General features: G+C 33.7%; 1 protein-coding gene across 3 annotated transcripts in view; it reads right to left on the reverse strand.

Annotated features, from left to right (window-relative positions):
- The window catches only part of NEGR1 (neuronal growth regulator 1), a 922,397-nt gene that overhangs the window by 527,587 nt on the left and 371,034 nt on the right, over positions 1-23,776 (reverse strand). For all 3 annotated transcript variants that reach the window (XM_036890276.2, XM_057500326.1, XM_057500327.1), the window contains exon 2: positions 2,115-2,347. In XM_036890276.2, coding sequence (XP_036746171.2) covers positions 2,115-2,347 — 233 coding nt within the window. The remainder of the gene's footprint in view (positions 1-2,114; positions 2,348-23,776) is intronic.

Below are 23,776 nucleotides of genomic sequence, written 5' to 3' on the forward strand. Positions count from 1 at the left end.
CTGTGGAGATACACCTGACCATCAGACAACCTAACAAATACAGAAACTGAAGAGATAAGCATATCAGTTTATTCTCATTCACTGAGGGAAATGTAGCTTAAGTGGGTTTGGCTTTTTATGACATTTATTTAGTTCTTGAATTGACTGACAAGCCTATTAATGTATTCCCTGAACTTTATTAATGTAATTGGAAAACTGCCCACATGTCAATCAACTTCTAATAAGTAATTATGTTCATAAATACTGTAAAATTATTAGGTTTTAATTTGGCCCAACTACATACTTTCAAAGAGTACCATGAATTTTCTTTTTCTAGAGGAACAAAATATTATACCAGTAAAACATTCAGTAAGTGCATTGCTCAAATGTATTTCCTAAAATGGCACTCAGAAGCTCACCACCATCAAATGACAAAGAAAAAAGAATTCCTTAGTAAGGTATGTAACAGTTAAAAGAAATTGTGCAGTGTTAAACAATTTTATGTAATATGAAGTTAAAAAGAAATCCTATGGAAATTAAACATGTGCCTGGGCAATGCTTACATCCATAGTCTAATTTAAAAATATGGGCCTAACATGGTACAAGAGAGAATGGAAAAAAAAAAGGGAAAGAGGGATATATTTAGTGTCCAGTAATACATCATTTAAACCTTGGAGAAGCAAAATGTCTATGTTTTAAGTGACTCAAATATTTTATTGTCCAAGTGTATTTTTTCTCATGTAGTAAAAATCTTTTGTAGTCTTTGAGCTAAAAACTGAAGTCAAAGGGCACAGAACTAAACAAGAGAACAGGATTAGGCTTGGATAACAGAAGAAATGTGTTTTTGGCTTGTAATCTCATGTCAGTTTCTGAAGCTGGACAAATTCCTGCCCTCTGGAATCTCTGGATAATCTCTGAGTAAACGAGGATTTCAGTGAAAACTTTATTATATTCTCACATGATTTTATATAAGGAATATCAACACAATCTGTCATGATCCATAGTAAGAAAGACCACTGTGGAAATTCACTGACTTCAATTTATCCCATCATTCTTCAAATTGTGTTTAAATAATAAATTTAATCTTTATCACAAAATTAAAATATTTAATAATTGAAGCTGTATTTGACTGTGGGTTTACCTTTATGCAAGCTCAATTAATAAAGCTTAGACACAAAGCTTAGTTAATAAAGCTATATTTCAACAATCTTCCAGATGTATGCCATGTACCTAAATTCATACTTTGTGTTCACTTTTTGAAGGGTAAACTCAGAGATAATACAACTCTCTTGCCCCTCTACTTTATTGGTAAGAATAAAACCATGCATGCAGTAGCACCACATTATCATATAAGTTGCTATTAATTTTACTGAGAAATGGTCGAATGCCATTTTGAGTTCTAGGGCATAATATTTGTATGTAACCAACAAGATTAATCTATGAAGATGAGGAAATGTGAAAGGAAAAATATATACATTTTCTATTCTACTAGCGTTATAATTACATTTGTCCTGAAAAGTATTTGTATTAGGGATAAATATACTCTTACATTTAAGTATGCAAGAAAAAATAATTTGATGACTCCCTTTGTATTTGGAGATTGTAAGTTAGCTAATACGATTTGTGATCTATGGAAAGTAAAGTGAAGTGTAAAGCATTGTGTACCATATTTTTTCCCATTACTTTATATTTAAAGTAAGTAATTCTAGAAGGCTACTTCTTTTCACTGTGACTTGAATCAAAGTGAAAGAACTTAGATTGAGGCAGACTGTCTCCTTCCACTGGAGGATTACTGTTAAAGAGTTACTATCTATATTTCAAAAAGTTCTAATATTTTAATGTATCCATCATGAATTCTCAAAAACTTATTGAAGGGGTGACTCAAAGGAAGATACAAAGTGAATCATATACAAAAAAACATAATGTGATGTTAATGGATAATTTTTGATCTTGGTAAAGGGGGATTTGTATGCCCATAATAGTCACTACACCTAAAAGATCCTAAGAACATGAATCCCTAAAGACAATGACAAATCTTTCAACACTGTCAGTGAGTTCTCAGTTATTTTGATATCTCAATATTGAATGTTTCTAAGCATAGTCTTCCACAATACAGCAGGGATGGAAACGCATACCTTGTACAGTTAGATGCACCTGCATTGTTCTTGGTGTATGCTGAGTCTGAACAGAACACGTGTATGGGCCGTCGTCTGTCACATCTACATTCTGTATCTGGAGGCTGTAGTCCCTTTTATTCAATGTTGAAATTGAAACTCGAGGATCCACTGACCACTTATCTCCTCCCGCAAAAATAATACTTGACCGGTTCAGCCAGGCACCCTTTGAAGCTCCATCTTCCAAATAACATCTACAAATTACCAGAGACAAAACACTATTAATCAAAATGAAAATAAGAGACAACATTATCTTTGTTCTGAGCGTATTTCCATATGCTGAATTATAGCACTGTATCAAATGCAAACATCAGTCATAAACACAAGGGACATGAACGCACTGCTACATCTTCCATTCCCAATGCAAATGTGAAACGATACCTGCATACAGTTTTGTTTAGTTTTGTTTTTTAGTATGTGTGTGTGTGTGTGTGTGTGTGTGTGTGTGTGTGTTCTAATCAAAGGCAGTCAAAATCCTTTTTCACTCTGTCTGGATGACAAGTAAATTCAAATAAGGTTAAACTAGTTCAAATTACAATTTTCAACATTAAAACACATTTCTTTCTTTGAAATTATAAAAAGTTGAAAAGGTTTATGAGGTAGCCTGGTTTAACCCAACTCAGTTCTGAATATAATGTAACAGATGTAAAAAGCATAGCATAGTATCATATACATGTTTACCTTAAAAACTACCTGCATTTGCAGAGTGGTAAACCTATATGCTGAAACCATGCATTTTACTAATAATTTTATTGTTATAATTAAAGATAGTTAGGCTAATACAATAACTTTAGTACCAAATGTTTGCTGTCTTTGCAATAAACTGCCCCATTTTTTTCCTGGAAGTATTTATTTACACAACAATATTTACGGAGCATCTACTATATATGGATTCAAAAGGGAAATGCATTTATTCTCCAAAATGTTTATGCAAGCTAGGAAGACAAGCAAACCAATCAGCCCTACTCAGAAAGAAGAATATTTTGGTTAAATCAGTCACAGGGTACATGAGAGACAAAAGGGGATTACTTTACTCAGAAAGTGTGCTGATGTATAAAGAAAGGCTTTCCGAAATAGGAAATGCCTGAGATAAAGAGGTGAGGAGTAGAAGACATGGCATTGTAGACAGAGGAGATGTGTGCACACAACCAGGGAAAGGTGAGAGAGAGAGAGACAGCTAGGCATTTCAAGGAAGTACAAATACGCATGGAAACAGTGTAGAAGTTAAGAGGGATGAAATTGGAAAAGTAAACTAGAGCCAGATGATGACAGAAAGCTTGATGACAATTAGTAAATTTTAAGGCCAAATTTGAAGCCATTTATTCAAAGCTGTCTTCTATAGGAAGATTAAAAAATGTAGTGTTGTATCTAATAGAAGTCAGGCATGGCAAGATTTAGAACAGAAAGAAGCTGTGGTTGTATGTCAGTGATTTTGCTGAGGCTTGGAATTCTGTGTTTCATCTTGAAAACGTTCAGATACAAATTAAAGACCGGTTCTCTTAAATGAGTACAAAGCACAGCTACCGAATGAAAATACACACACATCGAAATAGTTTGACAGCATTTCTGCAGAACACCTTGGGGGATTGAACACACTGTTTGAGATTGCTACAAAATTGCAAGCTGAATGCAACAGGGTAGGCAGCTGCCAACTGTATGAAACTAATCACTGGGTGAAAAAATAAGGAACAAGGTACATTGCAGAATCTAATTTGCAGGCAGCTTCACCATCTACAGAATCCAAACTATTAGAAGTCATAAAAGTCACTGTTAATTAGAAAGCTTTTCCTTATGTATTTAATGAAGAAAATAAAACTCACATTAATGACATAATTAAACAATTATAGTATATTGCCATTCTCTATACTATGCAGAAAGAGGATAGAGGGGACATATTTCCCACTTCACAAGATCACATTTGTACTGGTATAGAACACTGAAATACCACTCCTGGGACTGTGATAATTCCAATGTTTGTATGTAATATCTGGGCTCACCAAGGGCTTATTGTGTGACCTCTGCATCTGTGGCCTTCACACATTATTCTATCTGGTGCTCCTAACAACCCTGTGGGGTATGGATTTCTATGCCCAATTCATCACTAGAAAATAAATGAAATGTTTAGGTTAAATGATATGCCCGAGCCACACAATTACTGGTGGAAAAGCTGAATTCATAATCAAGTCTTGTATTGCTGTATCAATGTCCTTTCCAACATAATACAGATCAAAGACTTTGAAAATAGTTTTCAGAAATGGAAAGATGATTAGAATGTTGCAGAAATTACTGCAAGTAATTTCTTATTTACAGAATGTGACCAACTGCTTAACCTGTCCTATTCTAAAAGAAGCAGAAAATTAATTATTAATGGATATTTTACCATGAAAGTCTAATTTAGAGCACTCTGCCTGACATTTCCCTTTCCCTAGAGGCAGCAGAAGCTTTACTTTATTTGTGGGACATTAGGAAGACCACAGAGATTAACTAGCCTTTAGATTCTAGAGCCTTCATGGACTGCTCTGGATTATACTCCTAGTCTCAGCATAAGCACTATTCTTCTGACTGGCATGTCAGGGGCCATCATAGATGAATGGAACTTAACTTCTTCAGTATGAAAAATGAAAAAAACAAAATGTGCCCTTTATGTCTCCTTGGTCTGGATTACTATATTTCACAGTGGTGATCGGTCCCAACCCAAAGCTTTTCAAGACCTACATTAGGAAGACACTTGAATGAAACTCAGGGAAAAATAAAAACCAAACCTTTTTGGGGGATATTATTTCCTCAGATTCCTACAGAATTATTCTCAAATTACACTACTGAGTTACAACTTAAATAGCTTAAATTACATATATGGAATTTTACAAATTGAGAATAACAAGGCCTAGGAATGTCTTTCTATCTTGTAAAATCAGAAGATACTTACATTGGATATATGTAGTTTTAAGGCTCTGAGATGATTATATAAAATGTATGAAATAGGTAAAACACATACATATGATTCCTTGAGAATAAGGACTAAGTCTTTTACCTTTCTATCTTCTCTTTGTTCTCCCCATCTATCCTTTTTTATTTTCCTGTACAATAGGAAGAAATATTGTCTGACGTGTGTATATTATATTAAAAAGGAGTTCTGGAATGAAAAATGTGTTCAGGGTATGGCAGAGTTAGGGGCTGGGATGCAGTAGAAGGTGGCCCCAGGAATAGTGATTATTTAGTTGTGCATTCTTGGGGCACCACATTTTTTTTTCCTGCAATTAAGAACTCTAATATCTACAAATATAAATTTGTTTTAATTCTGGCCCATAGAAAATTCATAATTTAGTAAGGATGATAAAGTGAATTCATGAATAGCCATTATGTAGAACCAGAAGTAAAAATACGGTAATTAAATTGTTGCCATAATTGTATTATTATAATCGTCTGAGAGACTCTAGCTTCTTTCCTTGACACTTATAACCTGTCCTTTCTCCTCACATTGAACAAAATAAACATTTGGAATTTAAACCTGATCATCAACAACTCCAAGCCTTCCCAGTTTGCTCCTTAGAACCCTAATCCTGGTAGTGGCCAACGGTTTTATCTAATCTAATTCCTTGAAGCTTTCCTTATCACTACCACTCATTTTATCGGCTACCACCTTTCCCAGTTTACTCTGCTCTAGACTATCATCCTTCAGCTGTGTTTACAACAAGACACGAATGCTCTTGCCCCAAGAAGTCTGCATTTGCTGTCTCTTCCCCTGGAGTTCTGCATGACTTGTTCCCTATCTTCTTCAGGTCTTCACTCTATTAGCTACTGTAATTAAATAACAAAAATAACACCAGTGTTCCTAATACTCCTATTAGACATGCTATCTATTTACTTGATTGTTTTCTGTCTCACCCTGTTGGAAGTACTATCCAGGGACTTCATCTACTTGGTTATGTCTGTATATTCCAAGGGCCTACACATCATGGACAATAAAAATAAATATTTGTTGAGTGGATGAATGAAGTAAAAAAAAAAATTAAGATACATTTAGAGGAAGGAATAATATGGTAAAGTATATAAAAATTCCCAAAGTGCAACCTAACTGAGGAAGCAAAGTCACACCCAAATTCACTTATGATAACATATACTTAATGCAAAGAACTGTGACGCAAATAACTGTTATACAACATAAAGGACAAACTAAGCAGTCTGAGTCAGTAGGTGGGGAGCCATGTTTGGTGACCAGTGTAAAGTGGTAGGTGTGGGGTAGAGGTGGCTGAGCTCCTAACTACTTGAAATAAGAAAGAGGTACATTTGACTATGTTGCTTCAGGAACCACTTCAAACCACTAAATAGTATGCTTAGTTTGTGCTAGGCATTTTGTTAGGCACTTTACTCTTGTTATTCTTTTTAATCCTTACATAACCCTATGAGCCAGATACTATCATCTTCATTTTATGAATGGAGAAACAATGTACTAGGAGATTGTGTCTTGACCGAAGCCCATCTGCCTATGCTCTTAACCATGTGACAGACTGTGCTGTGCATTCTTAGAGTCATCAGCACAGGTGAGGGGTTTCCTGTTCAGAATGGAGAAATTAATGAGAGTGGGAAAGGCTGGTGGAATAAAGATGGTCATATCCTTAATGGAAGCAGGAAGATGCGATTCTCAGGGCACAAACTCAGATCTTTTTGTCCTCTCTAGACTTCAAAATGGAACACTTTAATAGCTAATGATGTTAGGATTTTCTTGAAGTATAGACAGTGAAATAATCTGAATAAAAATGTTCAGTAATGAATATACCCTTTAACTGAGTATGGCATGTTTTTTCTTGGAAGGTTTTTTTCTTTTCCACTTAAAAATATCTGCTAGACTACCTACTTTATAGGAAGATGAGTGAAACAGTTCCAAAAATACACTCCTCAGCATAAGCTGTGTCAACGTTGTGCCAAATATCATGACAAATACTTAAATTTTCAGTCAATCATCTAGATGTTTTATATACATAGTTCCAAACATCTGGTTGTTGGAAAATGTATAGAAAATAGTATGAATATTTCATTTTGTTTCACACTGGTTAATTACATAAACCCAGGCTTATGATAGTTAATGTTTTGCTAATAAGAATGGCACTGTTGCTTCTGAACTCTTTTAAGGAGTTCCTTTAAAAATGATGTTGCTACACATTAGGCAGGTCCTTATTTTCAGGTTATAAACTCTCATTTGGTGAGCTGCTAGTTGATCAAACTGATGTTTTAATAATTCTAACAGACTCTGTCCGTGATACTATCTCCTGTGGTGATTAAATCTGAAAGGCGGACATCAGAGCGTTTGATGGAAATTATCATATTTGGGTTATTCTTTTTTAAAGCTCTATTAATGAAAAAGAACCTATGGATGCTGAGGAATGATTTTTTTTCTCTTTCATTTCTCTAATTCCCTGTAACACATTCCAAAAACAAGTCTTCTTTAGCAACATTACTAGTACCCCACACAGCAGGATTTATTCATCTGTATGGAAAAAGACCAGCTTTTCTCAAGACATGTTGATTAATGAAAGCTCCTATTAAAGGTACTAATTAATGAAAGAAAAGAAGTGCAATTTCCCTTGAATTCAAAGCTAAATCATGTGAAAATGATATTCTTGTGAAGGAATTGGCCAGCTACCTGCATAGCTGTCTTTTCATTGTATCACAAAGTTCTAAATTTGACAGGAGAACTTTCAAAATCATATAGAAATTTAAATTTCAGAACCCTATACAAACTCCATGCTAATTCTGCATACAGAGAGAGTTTTGGGATCCTGCTTTTCAGAACAACATGAATTAAAGAGAAGCAAAGCAGAGATTAAATGAAACAGAACAAATTCCATCCTCTCTCCTACTTGCCTTTGTTTTTTAAGGAACTCTCTTAATGTCTTTCACGTCAGTTATTCACTAGGTAATATCATAGATATGGATATGCATATACATATACATGTAGATTATATGATTATATAACATTTGCTAAATAATATGGTTATACAAAATATTACGATTAACTTAATATTTTACGTTCTCTTATTCCTACGATGGCAGAAATTAATCTGGGGCTAAGATGATTCTCATCATCTCTCTATTTTGGTATGTGTAGAGGGTGCAAGACTTTGTCAGCAGAAATCTAAAATTTGTCATGTTCAATGAGCTTCAGTTATTTGTAAGTACTCAGACATATAGTTTATGAGATTTATATATTTTTTTAATTTAAGGAGATTCCTAAGTGAACATGTACTTCTTCAGGTAACAGTTCGATATGCTGCTCATTATTATCTATAATAATATGCTAACATTACTATCTGCCAGATGCTGTTGTAAGAACATTACATTTTTTTCTCATTTAACCTACCCAACAACCTTTTGAGATAGGTAATGCCAAGTACTATCATAATACCCATTTTACAGAGGAAAGAGGAAGGTATAGACAGCTAAATGACTTAAAGATGAGTTGCTTAATGGAATTTTTAATGCTTGGAAATAACTTTGTTATGACATAATTGCATTAAGCCTCCAGGCATAAGTCCCAAAGTAATAATAATGGCACATTTACATTTATTTTACTTGTTACGTGTAACAGAAAAGAAAAACACCAGTTAATATTGATTTCTTATTTTGTAAAAGAAAGAAATCTACGTATTTTATTCTAGCCCTTCTTTGTAATAATAAAGCATATTTACATTAAGTATATTTCCTTATGCATTTGCATAATATATAACAACTAAGAATATCTTGGATAAGACCTGAAGGTTATCAGCTACTATCTAGATAGGAGAACCATATTCTCAAACAACTTAAATATTTTTAATATTGTAAGTCAGAGAAACAAACTCCTGAAAACAAAAAGCTTTTTAAGTTATTCTTGCTTTTTTCATACAAAACTATCCTTAATTCCTGAGAAATGGGAACTTTAATGTGATCAAGGGATAGTATAAATTTCTATCTTTAAGTCTTAAAGTATAATTTAAATTCTCTAAATTTGTATTAACAAATTACAATCCAAATTTTCTTTGCCTAGAAAATAATAAAAATTTGGTTTTTGATTAATCACTAAATCCCAAACATGAAATTCACTTATTTTAAACTTACAGTTAAACCACGCTTTTCTATAATAGCACAAATTGCTCTATATTATTCTTTCCATTGACTCATTTAAGTCAATCTTCTTTGTAAGCATATATGTCTGTGTTTAAAGGGGCAATCCCAAGGAATGTTTACATTTAGGGTGCTTTCAGATATTATTTGTATATCACTCAACATATAAATAAACATTTATTAAGTAAAATAAACAAGAACAGATTAGAAGAGAACCTGTACATTATGACTAAGAAAAGAAGAGAGTCTGAATGGCAAAATAAATCCATTTTCAGCCTGTTACTGTACTCTAATTATCATCATCTTGTCCTGATAATAATAATGAATTGTATTTGCTGAGCGATGACTATGGATTAAAAGGCAGAGAAAGTACTTTAATTTATGATCTTGCAAAATCAGTTTGAGAGGTAGGTAGGTCTTACTATCCCCACATTAACAATGGTGTATGCATAAAAATAGGAATGATGAATGAGGCAGAGAATGTAAAAAAGGAAGAGGGGTTACATATTTAAGGAGTTAGTTTAGGACTACTTTGTTCAAATGGCTTTAATCATGAATCAAACTGGAAATTTCTTTGTCATTCTACTTTTCAGTTTTTGAATTCAACTAAAGAGTTTGCTTTCTCCCACACAGACTTGAATGTGAGATATTTAGATCTGGAAGGGCTTCAAGATTTCTGTTAACTGGCAGGTGCTCTGAACCGCTGTGGGGAGAATTCTGTCTGCCATTCTGTCTCCCCGGCAGCTGCTTCCTGGAGAAGTTGGACTTTCACCTCAGGAGCTATAAAGGGAATGAACGCTACATTCAAAATGAATTCAGGAGATGTTTAAAACAGCAGTAACACAGAGGGAGAATGCAGTCAGTCCCAGAGAAGGGACAGACGTAAAGCTGGAAGCTCCAGGCAAGTCTCTCCATTCCATCCTCTTTGGGCTGGAGCCAGGTACAGACACCTCATTCTCACAACAAGGGGAAAAAAAAGCATGGCATTCTGCACTCAAAAGAGTATCAGCAACTCTCCTCTCTTCCATCAACCATCTTTGTGTTTAAGGCATATAGAAAGTATTCTATTTGCATAGAAATACAGACGATAAAATAAGAAACATAACAAATAGACACACAGAAAAGTTCTAAGCTCATCCGTTTTGTAAAACTAATTAAGTACTACATGCTTCTTTGCAGCATCAGTGAATACAGATATAAATACCAAAAAGAATTAGAATAATTATTCTCTCTCTCCAATTATGTTGATCGTTAAACTTTCTGCTGGTCATTGCTGGATTTTTCTTCTTGTACTTTTTTCTAATAAAAAAATATCCTGAGCACAAATTTTATTTTATGAATAAAAAATGGCTACATAGCACAATTAATTAAAGCCAGCCTTGCAATCATTAACTGAAATAGCCATTAATCCATATTTATCTGTCCTCTTTGAGAAAATCGACTAAACCATATTTCAAAGCTATGTCTTAAAATATAAATTAGGGAATTTACCCCAGAGGAAAAATAATTAATGTATTTTTTCTTTCATCTGCTTCCTGCAAACAAATTTAAACTGATTATATTTTCTCAAAAGATGATAAAAATTAAAAAACAGTCAAAAATTGTCTTTGCTAGAGAACATGGACAAACTATTTGTCCCTGAGAAGTGGTGTAGTGTAACAAGAGGTAATATTGGCATTCAAATGTCAGCTTTCTGTTTTACTAGCCCTAGAACCTTGAACAAGTTAATTTACCTTAGTTTTCTAACCTGTAAAATGGGATAGAAAAATTGTTGATCTGACAAGATTATTATGAGGATTAAATTAGTTTATTTAACTTCTTCAGAGTGGAGCCAGGTTTATGGAAAGTGTGTAATTAAGGGTAACTATTAACCCACAAAACAAACAAAGTTACCATCACCACCACCACCATCAACAGCAACAAAAATCCCTGTGCTATAAAATACAATTGGAAGATGGAAAAAAGAAGCATTTGTGGAGTCTGGCTTGATACAGTGAAATGTTAACTACATTGTCATAGCACAGAGCTGGTTCACATGAAATAATTTTGCAGATGCATAGGTCATACCTGAGAGCACTTCTCCTATTTTATCCTCCTTGAACTTCCAGACAGGTTTTTTTTTTCTTTTGTACTTCCCCATCTTATAGGCAGAACACAAATAAAATGGAGCTCTGGTGTTATATTTTTTTAAGTGATAGGAGACTCAAACTTATGTTTAGAAACAAACATTTTTTTAAGTGATAGGAGACTCAAACTTATGTTTAGAAACCAACATTTTTTTAAGTGATAGGAGACTCAAACTTATGTTTAGAAACCAACTCCCTGGTTTACAAGAAATTTTGGGGGACTAGTAACTCAACTTCTATTAAACCTTTATTTACCTACTTGCAAACTGAAGATAACACTGCCTGTACTAAGTAATTCTTATTTTGGTGTAAGATCAAATGAGACTGTGCATGGGAGATACATTTATAAATTTATAAAGAAAAATATAAAAGGAAATATTTTATAATCATTATAAGGTTTTGTGAGTTAACTTTTCTCATAACTCTAGGACACAGAACCTTTATTTGGAGATTTCTTGAGCACAGTGATCTTCCCAAACTCAGTGAGATGAACTAAATTGTTTTATTTTTGCTTTTACAGTCCATAAAATGATTTTCCACACTATGTAAACTCTTGTACTTTTAAAAATTGCCACCTAAAATTTTTATTATAAGCTCAGGTCTTTGCAAAAATTATAATTTCTGATTACAGGCATACCTTACTGCTGGCACAGTCCCAGGACATCTCAATAAGGCTAATATCTCAATAAAGCAAGACAAACGAGTTGTTTGGTTTCCTAGTGCATATAAAAGTTATGTTTACACTATACTGTAGTCTATTAAGTGTGCATGACATTGTGTCTAAAAAATGATCCACATAGCATAATTTAAAAACACTTTATAGCTAAAAAATTCTAACCATCATCTGAGCATTCAGTGAGTTGTAATCACTGGTCACACATCACCATGACAAATGCAATAAAGATGAAAAAATTTGAAATATGTGAGAATTACCCAAATGTGATACAGAGACATGAAATGAGCAAATGCTGTTGGAAAAATGGAATCAATAGACTTGGCTCAGTGCAGGGTTGCCACAAACCCTAAACTTGTAAAAAATGCAAAATCAGCAAAGTACAAGAAAAGGAAGAACAATAAAACAATGTACACCTAGACTATAAACATGGCTCTTTTAAAATAAACCTGTCAATTTTCATTTTTAAATATGTCCAAGGAAATCTAAATAACATAGTGATTTGATATTCACTGTCATCCATTAAAAAATAGATGTATAAACTGTATGTTTAAAAAAAAAGCTACATTGTTTTCTTTTTCTCCTCAAAGTCACATTTTCATTCCAGTTTCCATATACTCTGATCCTAATCTAGTTTTTATTTTTAAAAATCTTTTTTTGATACTTTATTTTCTCTGCCATAAAAATAAACATATAAATTGGCTATAAAAATTCCTGTGACTGAAAGAATTTAATTGCAAAAAAAATTTCTGGACAGTTATGTTTGCAATTATTAATAGTATATAAGTGGTCAAATTATATATGTCATGCATTTTGATAAGTATTTATTAACTTTTTTTGGCTTCATATAGTTAATAATGGATGCCCTCATGAGAGAGCTTTATCTAGATAGAAAGACCAGCTTTCTGGCACAAGTGAGCATATATTTGCTTATGAAACAGGGTCCAGAATCAATTCTGAGAAGCCTTGTTTTCTTATATAAGACTACGGGAATGGAAGGAGTCCTGTTAGAGCAGTATCACTGAAATCTGCAACACCAGCAGAGTGATGCAATTAGAGCAATCTGTCACCACAAATCATTCCTAGTATTCTAGCAGTATATAACTCTATTACAACTTCCTGTACATATGCTGAAAGTAGATTGGAAACTGCATAAATTGAAAAAAGGATTTACCAAACTCCAAAATCAATCATTGTCTCAATATCAACACCGATATTTTAAATAGTCTCTTTGGTTTTGTATTTTGGGCTATGCTCCCTGATGCTATTCTGCGTGTTTGAGAGATGGGAAAGATGATTGTGAGAGCAGCAGGAAAGAACACCACAGACCTACTCTCAGGCAGGTCTCTGTTAGAAAAGAACACATGTGAACATTTAAGATCAAGAAACTTTTCAAAACTGTTCTGCACAGCCTTGAGAAGTCATTACATACCCTAAGGGAATTTGTACCACAGTTTGAAAATTTTTGATACCTGGTATGCTAAATTTTGTATCTTTTTCTACTGTTAAGCTATTTAACTTATTTTTTTAAAGCTATCAGCATAGTTGCTTTTAATTTTTTCCCCTTTTAATCTTCAATTTCCATCTACCTAGGAGTAGAAAACAGAAGACCGAATATTAGTTTACAGATTGACTGCATGCCCCAAAGACATTCTTTATAAATAACACATACTTATTAAACACAATTGCTTAAAAAAGTCTTTTCACTTCCTTCTGTGTTAAGTCTATGTTTAAAGTTTCTGGAAATCTGCTAAAAACAAAACTAAACCTGGGCAAGGCAGACTGTATAATAATTGCTTATGTATCAGTAAATTAAAAATATTTATCCTGTCTCTTAAAATGAATAATGTCTTAATTTTGCTAAGTCCCATGAGCTTAATAATTCTTTTTTGTTTTCTAAATATTTAAATACACTTGAAAATTTTCAACCAATACCCATGCATTTTAAATATTTATTTTTAAATATATGCATTGGTAATCTCTTAGGTTGCTTTTCTTTTTGAGAAATCTAAAATATATTTATCTTTATGATCAACTCTTGTTATGGTTGTCTTTGCTGCCTCAAGAGATTTGTGTGCTTCAAGAAGTGTGTGTGTGTTTATGTGTGTGTGTGTGTGTGTGTGTGTGTGTGTGTGTGTGTGAGAGAGAGAGAGAGAGAGAGAGAGAGAGAGAGAGAGAGAGGAGACTTTTAGTGCAAAATCAGAAAGGAAGTGAAAATGAGTATAATTACAAGAATAGTGATGGATGGCAAAATTTGAATATGTAGCCAACAAATCATTTATATTAATTTCATTTTAGCTTTTTTCTACAGAAATTACTAGAACCCCCTATTCCTCCAAATATCAATTCATTGCTTCCTATCCATCTCTTGGATCCATCCAGCAGTAGTGCCTAGTGGACAGGTGGACCTGTCATATCTCAGTGCCTGGCTGGCTCAGGAAAGCAAGTGCCTCCAAGGGATGTAAAATTCCAGTATGATTTACGAAAAGCTGAAATGTCAGCCCTGAATTTCTGGCTAGACCTCTTCTTACTAGATTGCTGCATATTTTCCTATCTCCATCACTGAATCATCTTTCAAGGTCAAAACTCAGTGATATGAGTCATTACTTCCTTGAACCACTGTACAAAGTAAGTCTGAAGAGCAAAGGAGAAAATCACCACTATAATCTTTAAAAATAGATGCATTGGAATCTGGGGACATGTTGATATGATTACTGCAAGGATAAAGGTACCTTGAATTCAAAACAACATGGGGTTGAATTACAATCCTTCTTGACACTAATTAGCCTTAGAAATTTGGGGACTGTTTAATTTTCTAAGAATTTGCATTGGACTCTTTAAAATGGAGATAGTAATATGTACTTGAAAGGGCTATGTTGTGAGGATTAACTTAAATGACCAAGGAGACAATACCTAACCACCTAATTTTAGATGTCATTTCTTTGGCATCTCTATTCTATGCCCCTCGACAAGCTGAATGGATCTCTCCTGAAGCTCGTATTGTCCCCTCCAAATTTGCTATCTTGCTTTATTACTCCACACTGTAAAATTGCTTGTTTTAACCATCTGTCAACTCTGTTAAACTGTAAAGAACCCTGGTTGACCTATTCATTGCGACACCCAGTAATGAGTGCAGTGTCATTCACACAGTTAGTGCTTAAAAAATAGTATGTGTGTATGTGTGTATTTTGAATACTATGAAAACTCTAAAATGCTGTGCAAATTATGCATGAAACTGCTAGAAAATAGAATGGGGTGGGAAAAGGCAGAGATGGTTAAGTATAGAAGGTAGCATAGACATTCACCTGACTCCCAGTGAAGTTTACATCTTTTTACTCCTGGTTATCCTACTCTGAAACATGCACATGGATCTCTAGATTTCCTTTATGGCTAAAAAGTGGAATATATCTTTAGAAACAAATGGGCATGCCAACTGTCTACACAGTTTACTTGTACCTGTTTGTCCATTTTACTATAAAAATAACTTAGTGATGCAGTATTCTAGCTTTGATGCACCAAAAGTACAACAAACTGCTATTTATCTCAGAAAAGTAAATGGAAGCCACTCATATGGTAGCATTTTCTTTCTAATTCCTGGAACATGTGGGAAAAACTCAAATGTTAGATTAAACAGATAAAATGTGGGTGATGTGGAATCATAAGGAAAACTTAACTTGATAAATGAACAAATGTTTTGTTTAAACATGAGAAAGCGTTACTCATTTGGTTGTAATTTGATCAGAAAAATATATATTTCATTGTTATCCTTACAAATACAAGGACAGATTTTTACATTATTACTTGATGATCTACAAACATGTCCTTGCTTAAATATCATTAATGTTTATGTCATTTAGTTCAGAGTCCCTAATTTGTGATAGTCTTTCATTTCATAGCAAAAAATAAATTTGTCATTCACTGTCTGTAAATCTATCTGCATTTTCTTGCTGAATGCATTAGTGATTGCTTTTAGTAACATTTGTAGTTAACACAGTATATATATGGGGGACATAATTAAATGTAATAAATGTACGGTAACAATAAATTAGAGAAAGAAAAGAGGAAGAATGGGAATTAAGTGATTTTTTAAATTAAAAATATAAAATGTAGTGCCCCTAAAATTGTGAGGGGTACTACATTTGAAATTCTTATCTGAAATATTTTCATCCTCAAAGATTTTATTTTATTCTTGAACTGTTTCCTATGTAAGGAACTCCTTGCCATTTACTATACAATTCTCTACCTTAGCCATTAATCTCTCACGTGAAGCTGTCAAAGTCTTTTATGAAAATCGAAGTGTACTATATCCACCCTTCTTATCTTTCACAGTGCATTATTTTCAAGCAGCCCAGCAAGTTAGTTAAGCACAAACTGCCTTGTAAAAATCAGGTTTGAAATACAGCCAACACTTTCCACAGCTTTTATTCTGTTACCAATATTTCACAATTGTCTTTGCAGTCAATACCAAACACACAGGGCTATTGTTTCCTGCCTTTCCGGTCTCTTGAGCTCCTTAATTCATGACTTGCTTCTGATTCAAAAGGACTTCATGGATGTCATGCTATATACACACATGAATCTTTTTCTCTCTCTAATTGGTCTCTCTAATCATGAGCCCTTGAAAGAAGCTCTCATACTTTTTTCTTTGTTTTCTTTAAAGCAACAGTTTATCAAATGTATGTTTCAAGATTTCGAATCAACACTGTACAATTTTTAAAGGCCTATCCTATTTTTCACGTACTTAGTACAAAAGATAAAAGATGGATTGTGATTAAATATAGGATTTTATGGAGAGCTAATAGGTTTTAAGGTGGCATTCTATTGAGTTATAAGTAAATGAATGGATTAAATTTCCTCTGAAATACACACTGGTCCAATAATTAAAGGAAACCATTTTTGGCAAAGTATATTTCTAACTTTGCCAAACTTCAAATTGTCTTATAAATGAGAAACATTTGTCTTTCATCTTTAGTAATGGCTGAAAGTTATCATTATCTAATAGATGTTTAGTGACCCTCGTGAAATGAGATGGTCATCCCTATCAGCTATTAACCGGCAGGCAGCTATAACATTCACATCACAAATAGTACCACTAATTAACTCCATTTTCTATTTAAATACAGAAAACAAGTTGAAACAGATATACCTGTATAATCTTTTTGAGATATAGTTCGTATTTTAAAATGAATTCAAGATTACTTTGAAATGAAGCCTGAGTCAATTCTCACTTCATTTCCCTCAACAAATTATCTTTGGAGTTTTGACTGTGCAAGTATACTAGAAAATTAAAAGACAAATTAAAAAATATTTCCTTGCCTTCAATAAGCTCACAATCAAGAGTGAAGGCTATGCAATATATTTACACCATGGTAGGCATGACAGAAGTGTCATAAGAGACACAGTGGATTATAGAATTTTAAGAAGGTAGACATCATGTCGCATTATGTCAGAAGAATTGGGAAAACTATAGAGAAATAGGGATGTGAGATGGCTCTTTGTAGACAGGAATCATTTAGAGAGTGGAGTGAATTAGAGCTGTCAGCAGAACAATTCTCAACAGAAGAGAGCAAGAGAAGCCCAGGTAAAGAGGTACAAAACAGGGAGTGAGGTGTAGGGAATAATTCAACCTCATCTGATTGAATAGGAGTGTGTGACAGAGTGGGGAATGACGTTCCAAAATTCATCTGGAGGTGAATGACAGATGATTTCAAATGCTGACCTGTGGATTTTGGAACAATTTCCATAGGGAATAAAAATATTCTTGAAAACATTTGGGAGAAGGGTTTTTTTTTTTAGCATAACCTACAAAGTGGAATACTAATCTAAGTGATTTCACAGATTCTGTGTTATGTAATTTTCATAATAATCCTCTGAAATACATATTATCCCTTTTATATACAGAAAAAAATGGAGGCTCCAAAACTATTAATAATCTTCCTCAGGTAGGAGAATCAGAAAGGAGCAGTCTTTAAATGCTCCCTTCATCCTATATTCATCCATCCAATTATTATTTACACTAAGAAATTATTTAGCTCCCTCCTTGTTTTCACCATTTCTCTACTGGCTTCAGAAACTGAGTTGGAAATATGGTCCCAAAAATTCCAGAAATATGAAGAGTAAGGAGACACATGAGTAAACAGAACATAAGGATATATCATGATAGGCAGTCTAATGTAGGTAGGTAACAAGCCCAAAGAAAGGATGAAAGAGGGAAAGCACAAGTCTGCTTATGTAGTCTGAGTTGAAGTGAGGATTCTTAAACAGGCAGAATAGTTAATTAGAAGCTATTATCTTAGCTAGGAGTCACGAGACACTAGACTATCTTGTCAACAGAAAATTCAAAAAAGACAGAAGGGAGAGTATGGTCTAGGTGAAATTGTTAGTCTTCAAAGAGATGTGGGGCCTAATATGAAACAAGTGTGAACAGATGACACTGTTTCTAATTGTTTGAACTTAGATATCTGAAAAAAAAATACATTTTTTTTCCTTGGGAACTTAGAAAGAGGGCTTGGTTTACATGTAGATGTAATAATTACTTTATCTTAATATATTATATTTGAGTCATGAGTGACATCACCAGGAAGAGATGGTCACAAGTGAGGATACATGAAGTAATTAGAAAAGAGGTATTTGGGACATAAGCATCGTCATGCTGTGGGGCATTAGGAATAAAGAGGACTCTCTAGGACAGAAACTTGGAGAGCCAGCAAATTTTGGTGTTGACTCTAGCAGAAAAAAACATATTTTGTCATGAAACCCAATAAAAGTTTTACCAAGAAGAGGTACTCTTAAGTACCTAACACTATAGAGAACTCCAAGAGGGATGAACAACATGTCTTTAAATTGAAGATTTTTTTCTGAGTGACATTACTGAGAGCAGTTTCAGTAGAGTGGTGATCATGTAAGGATGTCAGCCTTTGAAGAGGTTTCACTGGTGAGAAGGATCAACAGAAAAACTATAGTTTCCTCAGGGCTCAGTTGTACTCTTTTTATAAGAACTAAATTCATGCAAAATTGAAACTTTTAATAACTTTCCCATTATCCTTCCTTTTCAATCTCATTACATTTTAATATTTCAGTATTTTAGCTTGCTACTTATATATAGCAGGTACTAATTAGAGTTACACTGATCAATGAGATGATTCTGTGCATTCCTGCAGCCTCTGAAACTGTAAATTAAAACTCTCTATTTGGTCATTGTTGAAGTAGCAAGCATCATTGAATTGCCAACAATTTTATTTTTAAAATTTTATTTCAAGTCTGTCGTCTGCCAACATTTTTGTACTGAAGTTTCTTTCTAGTCTTGTAATCAACATTTGGGTCCTCAAAATAATACAATTCCTGGATCCTTTTATTTCCATCTCATTTAGCTTAATTGGATAATTTTAAATGTATGGATGCAGGACAGCATCTGACACCATTTATTACTCATGTAGGAACTTAGAAAAGAATAGTGCTTAGAAATGTCTATTTCCTTCTCATCACTACATTTTCAATTAGTGTGTGTGGAGGTGTATTTTTAATCCTTAAATATGCATGTCCCTGTTTCTTGTTGACATCAGAAATGGCCACTTTAAAACCAGCAAAGACAAACCAAGGAAGGGAGAAATTTCTTTCTTTAAGAAAAAGGCTCTCACATAACTTGATTTACTGATACTGATTATCATGAATTCAGCTTCTCTATCTTCCTGAGAAACATGCATTACTACAGTTCGTAAATTCAGGCTTCAAAAAAAATTGAATGATGATATTTTAGAGTTGGTTGGATATAAGCCTAAATAAAATGGAAGAGTCTTGAAAAAAATCTTGCTGACCTAAGCAATTACTGGGATAATTCACATAGATAATAAGCTAAAAATTAATGGACATCAAATTGAGGATGAAGGAAGGGTTGGAATAAACATCATCATTTTCAAGAATTCATGCTTTTTTGACATCCAAGAAAGAAATTAGAGGAGTTAAGATATTAAAAACAAAAATCTATATAAGTGCACTGCTGAAAATACTAAGTGCAATAATACAATTGATCCTAACAAAAAATATTACAGTCTTACAGCTTCAGCCACATTGTAAATGATCAAGTAGTGATTACCATCATTTCATCATTAGAGATATACTAAACACTAATCAAATAAGCATAAGTACTTTTAAAAGTTGCTGCTGTGGCTGTACTTTACAGAAAAATAAGATGATTCTCAAGGAAATTAAGAGTCCAAAGCTACAAACTACCAATAGTTAGAGCTGGAATTTGAACTCAAAGTCCAACTGAATCCGAATTATTTTCCTTTTCTACCATCCTCTCCAGACTCTTACAAAACTACACTTTTCTAAGGTATCCTTCAATTTGCCCACATGTACCAAGCAAACGTTGTTTGTTATAATTGTCTAGATGATTATTTAGAATTATCTAAATAATATTTTTTGGTGGGCCATGGCCAGATTTTATGTGGGCCCAATTACATAGCAACAGAACACAAAGCAAATAGTATTGTGCAGAAAATAATTTTCTCATGTTGTAGTGGGTAAATTCTTGAATATGCATATCGTTCCTTTCCTAGCCTACATATATAAATGGTAGTGAACTCAGGACTCTGGGATCCTCTGACACAATAGATTGCAGACTTCCTGAAGGCAGACTCAACCACCAAAGGTCAAGCAGGCGTCCCTGCAGAACAAAGGAAGAAAGAGTGGAATGTTTTTATTCACTTGCTTGCTATGTCTTACATAAATTTCATTGTTTGCTTACTTGGTACTCCAGGGACCATGAATAAAATCCAAGTCCTTAACTCTCCTTGAAGAACCCATATCAGCCATTTATGATTAACTCTAGATCAGTCTTCCGCTTTAGCATTAAATGAAAAAATTTTTGGTTTTATCATTTGTACTTGTGCATTCACTTTTCCCAAAAGTCTTAGCATTGGGGGCATTACTAATGTTTGTTAAAATAACCAAACCTCAGTTGTAGGTCAGCAGTGGCACGGATCATGATACACATCTCTGATCTCAGTCCCTTTTGTGCTTTTAGGACTGAGAGCATGAAATTTACTTTCCACAGAACCTTCAGCCTGGTATGTTTAACTATGCTTTTGCCGAAGACAGAGAGAGCTTATAAGCACATCATACTTTATGTGGAGGCTTATGTTCACACATTGTCTATACAGAATATTTGCTGTGTTTTAAAAATGAGGATGTGCTGAAGACATCATTATAATGGATAAATTCTATTTCTTTTCATTTGAGCTTACCAGTAAACCAGGTATATATCAAGAATATATTTTTTTCAGCAAATATTTTATTTGAAATATCTTGCTCAGTATGAAATTATTTCTATGTATTGATTATGCTATATAAATAAATACAGAGATGTCCAGAATGATTTTCATCATGTATTAAAGATATTATTTTGAGTGTTAGAATTAAGGGTGATCTGTTACTTTCTTTCTTGTGTTTTTTTCTGTAGTACTGGAATTTCTTTTTTTGTAATTGTTGAATGAAGCATGTTTACTTCTTACCATGAATCCTTTGGTTCTAAATGACTCTAAAATGTTTAGGGTGCATTTTTTTTTTTGGTATGATTAATCTACAATTACATGAGGAACATTATTTTTACTAGACTCCCCACATCACCAAGTCCCCCCCGCATACGCCATTACAGTCACTGTCCATCAGCGCAGTAAGATGCTATAGAGTCACTACTTGTCTTTTCTGTGTTATACTGCCTTCCCGGTGTTCCCCCCAACCCCGCTACATTATGTGTGCTAATTGTAATGCCCCATTTTCCCGCTTATCCCTCCCTTCCCACCCATCCTCCCCAGTCCCTTTCCCTTTGGTAACTGTTAGTCCATTTTGGGTTCTGTGAGTCTGCTGCTGTTTTGTTCCTTCAGTTTTTTCTTTGTTCTTATACTCCATAGATGAGTGAAATCATTTCATATTTGTCTTTTTCTGCCTGGCTTATTTCACTGAGCATAATACCCTCTAGCTCCATCCATGTTGTTGTAAATAGTAGGATTTGTTTTCTTCTTATGGCTGAATAATATTCCACTCTGTATATGTACCACATCTTCTTTATCCATTCATCTCCTGATGGACTCTTGGATTGCTTCATTTCTTGGCTATTATGTATAGTGCTGTGATAAACATAGGAGTGCATATGTCTTTTTCAAACTGGGCTACTGCATTCTTAGGGTAAATTCCTAAGAGTGGAATTCCTGGGTCAAATGGTATTTCTATTTTGAGTTTCTTGAGTAACCCCCATACTGCTTTCCACAATGGTTGAACTAGTTTACATTCCCACCAGCAGTGTAGGAGGGTTCTCCTTTCTCCACATCCTCACCAACATTTGTTGTTGTTTGTCTTTTGGATGATGGTGATCCTAACTGGTATGAGGTGATATCATATTGTGGTTTTAATTTGCATTTCTCTGATGACTAGCGATGTGGAGCATCTTTTCATGTGCCTGTTGGCCATATGAATTTCTTCTTTGGAGAAGTTTCTGTTCAGCTCCTCTGCCTATTTTTCAATTGGCTGATTTGCTTTTTGTTTGTTGAGGTGTGTGAGCTCTTTATATAATTTGGATGTCAATCCCTTATCAGATATGCCATTTATGAATATATTCTCCCATACTGTAGGATGTCTTTTTGCTCTACTGATGGTATCCTTTGCTGTACAGAAGCTTTTTAGTTTGATATAGTCCCACTTGTTCATTTTATAAGTACATTTTTTAAGAAGGCAGAACTAATATTGAACATTTTGTGCCAACAAATGATACTCCAACAAATTGAGACATTTTTATGATTTATTTTAACACTAAACATAACTTCAATAAGGAAACTTGATTACCAACCCCTTAAGTACATGGAATTTCTTGCTGTCAATAAATTCACAGAGACTAGCACAGTATCTGACACCTACCAAGTACTCAACAATTATTGGTTGAACAAATTATTAATTGAATAAATTATCTTTCAGCATAATTATTAGCTTAAATTAAAAATATATCATATTCAAGTTTATTAAAGGGGATTTAAAAAAATACATCATCAACCCAAAGAAATAATGTTAAGTAGCATCCTTTTTCAAAACTAAATTCTCACCTTTCAATTTGTTCTTTTAAATATATTTATAGCTAAAGCTGCAGGTAGTCTCAGGAAGGTAGAACTCCTTCATACAGGATAAAAATAATGAGAAGTAAGTAACCTGAGACTTGATTAGTAAAAATTTATTATTAAAGTCAAGGTAAGAAATGAAAATCAATGTTTTAACACTGATATTTTTAAAAGCTATATAATGTTTGTGAAATTTTCTGTCAATACGTGCCAGTCATATCAGCAGGGAATATTCCTATTTTACTTTTTGTGAATTTTAATGGTCATGTAAGTACATTTGATCTAAATTCTAACTGCAGAGCATGTGAGAGTCTTGGTAATACAATCTGATATGAAAGACTCAGAAGTAGAACCTAAAGACCCAGACCCTAGTTTTTATTATGCTACCAAATGTTATTCAGGATTTAGTCTCTGTAGATCTAGATTGCCTTATCTTTGGAGTAAAATCAGTATTTTCCAAAGTGAGTTCCATGAAACTACTTCCTTGGAATGTTAACAGATATCTCTTCCAAATGTAGTTCTGTAAGCATATAAGTGAAATAAATTAATCAGGTTTCCTTATTGCAGGAATTCTCAGAACACATAGTCCATAAAGACTCTCCAAGAAAGAAATAATAC

Source organism: Manis pentadactyla, chromosome 4, assembly GCF_030020395.1.
Source record: "Manis pentadactyla isolate mManPen7 chromosome 4, mManPen7.hap1, whole genome shotgun sequence".
NCBI lineage: Eukaryota > Metazoa > Chordata > Mammalia > Pholidota > Manidae > Manis > Manis pentadactyla.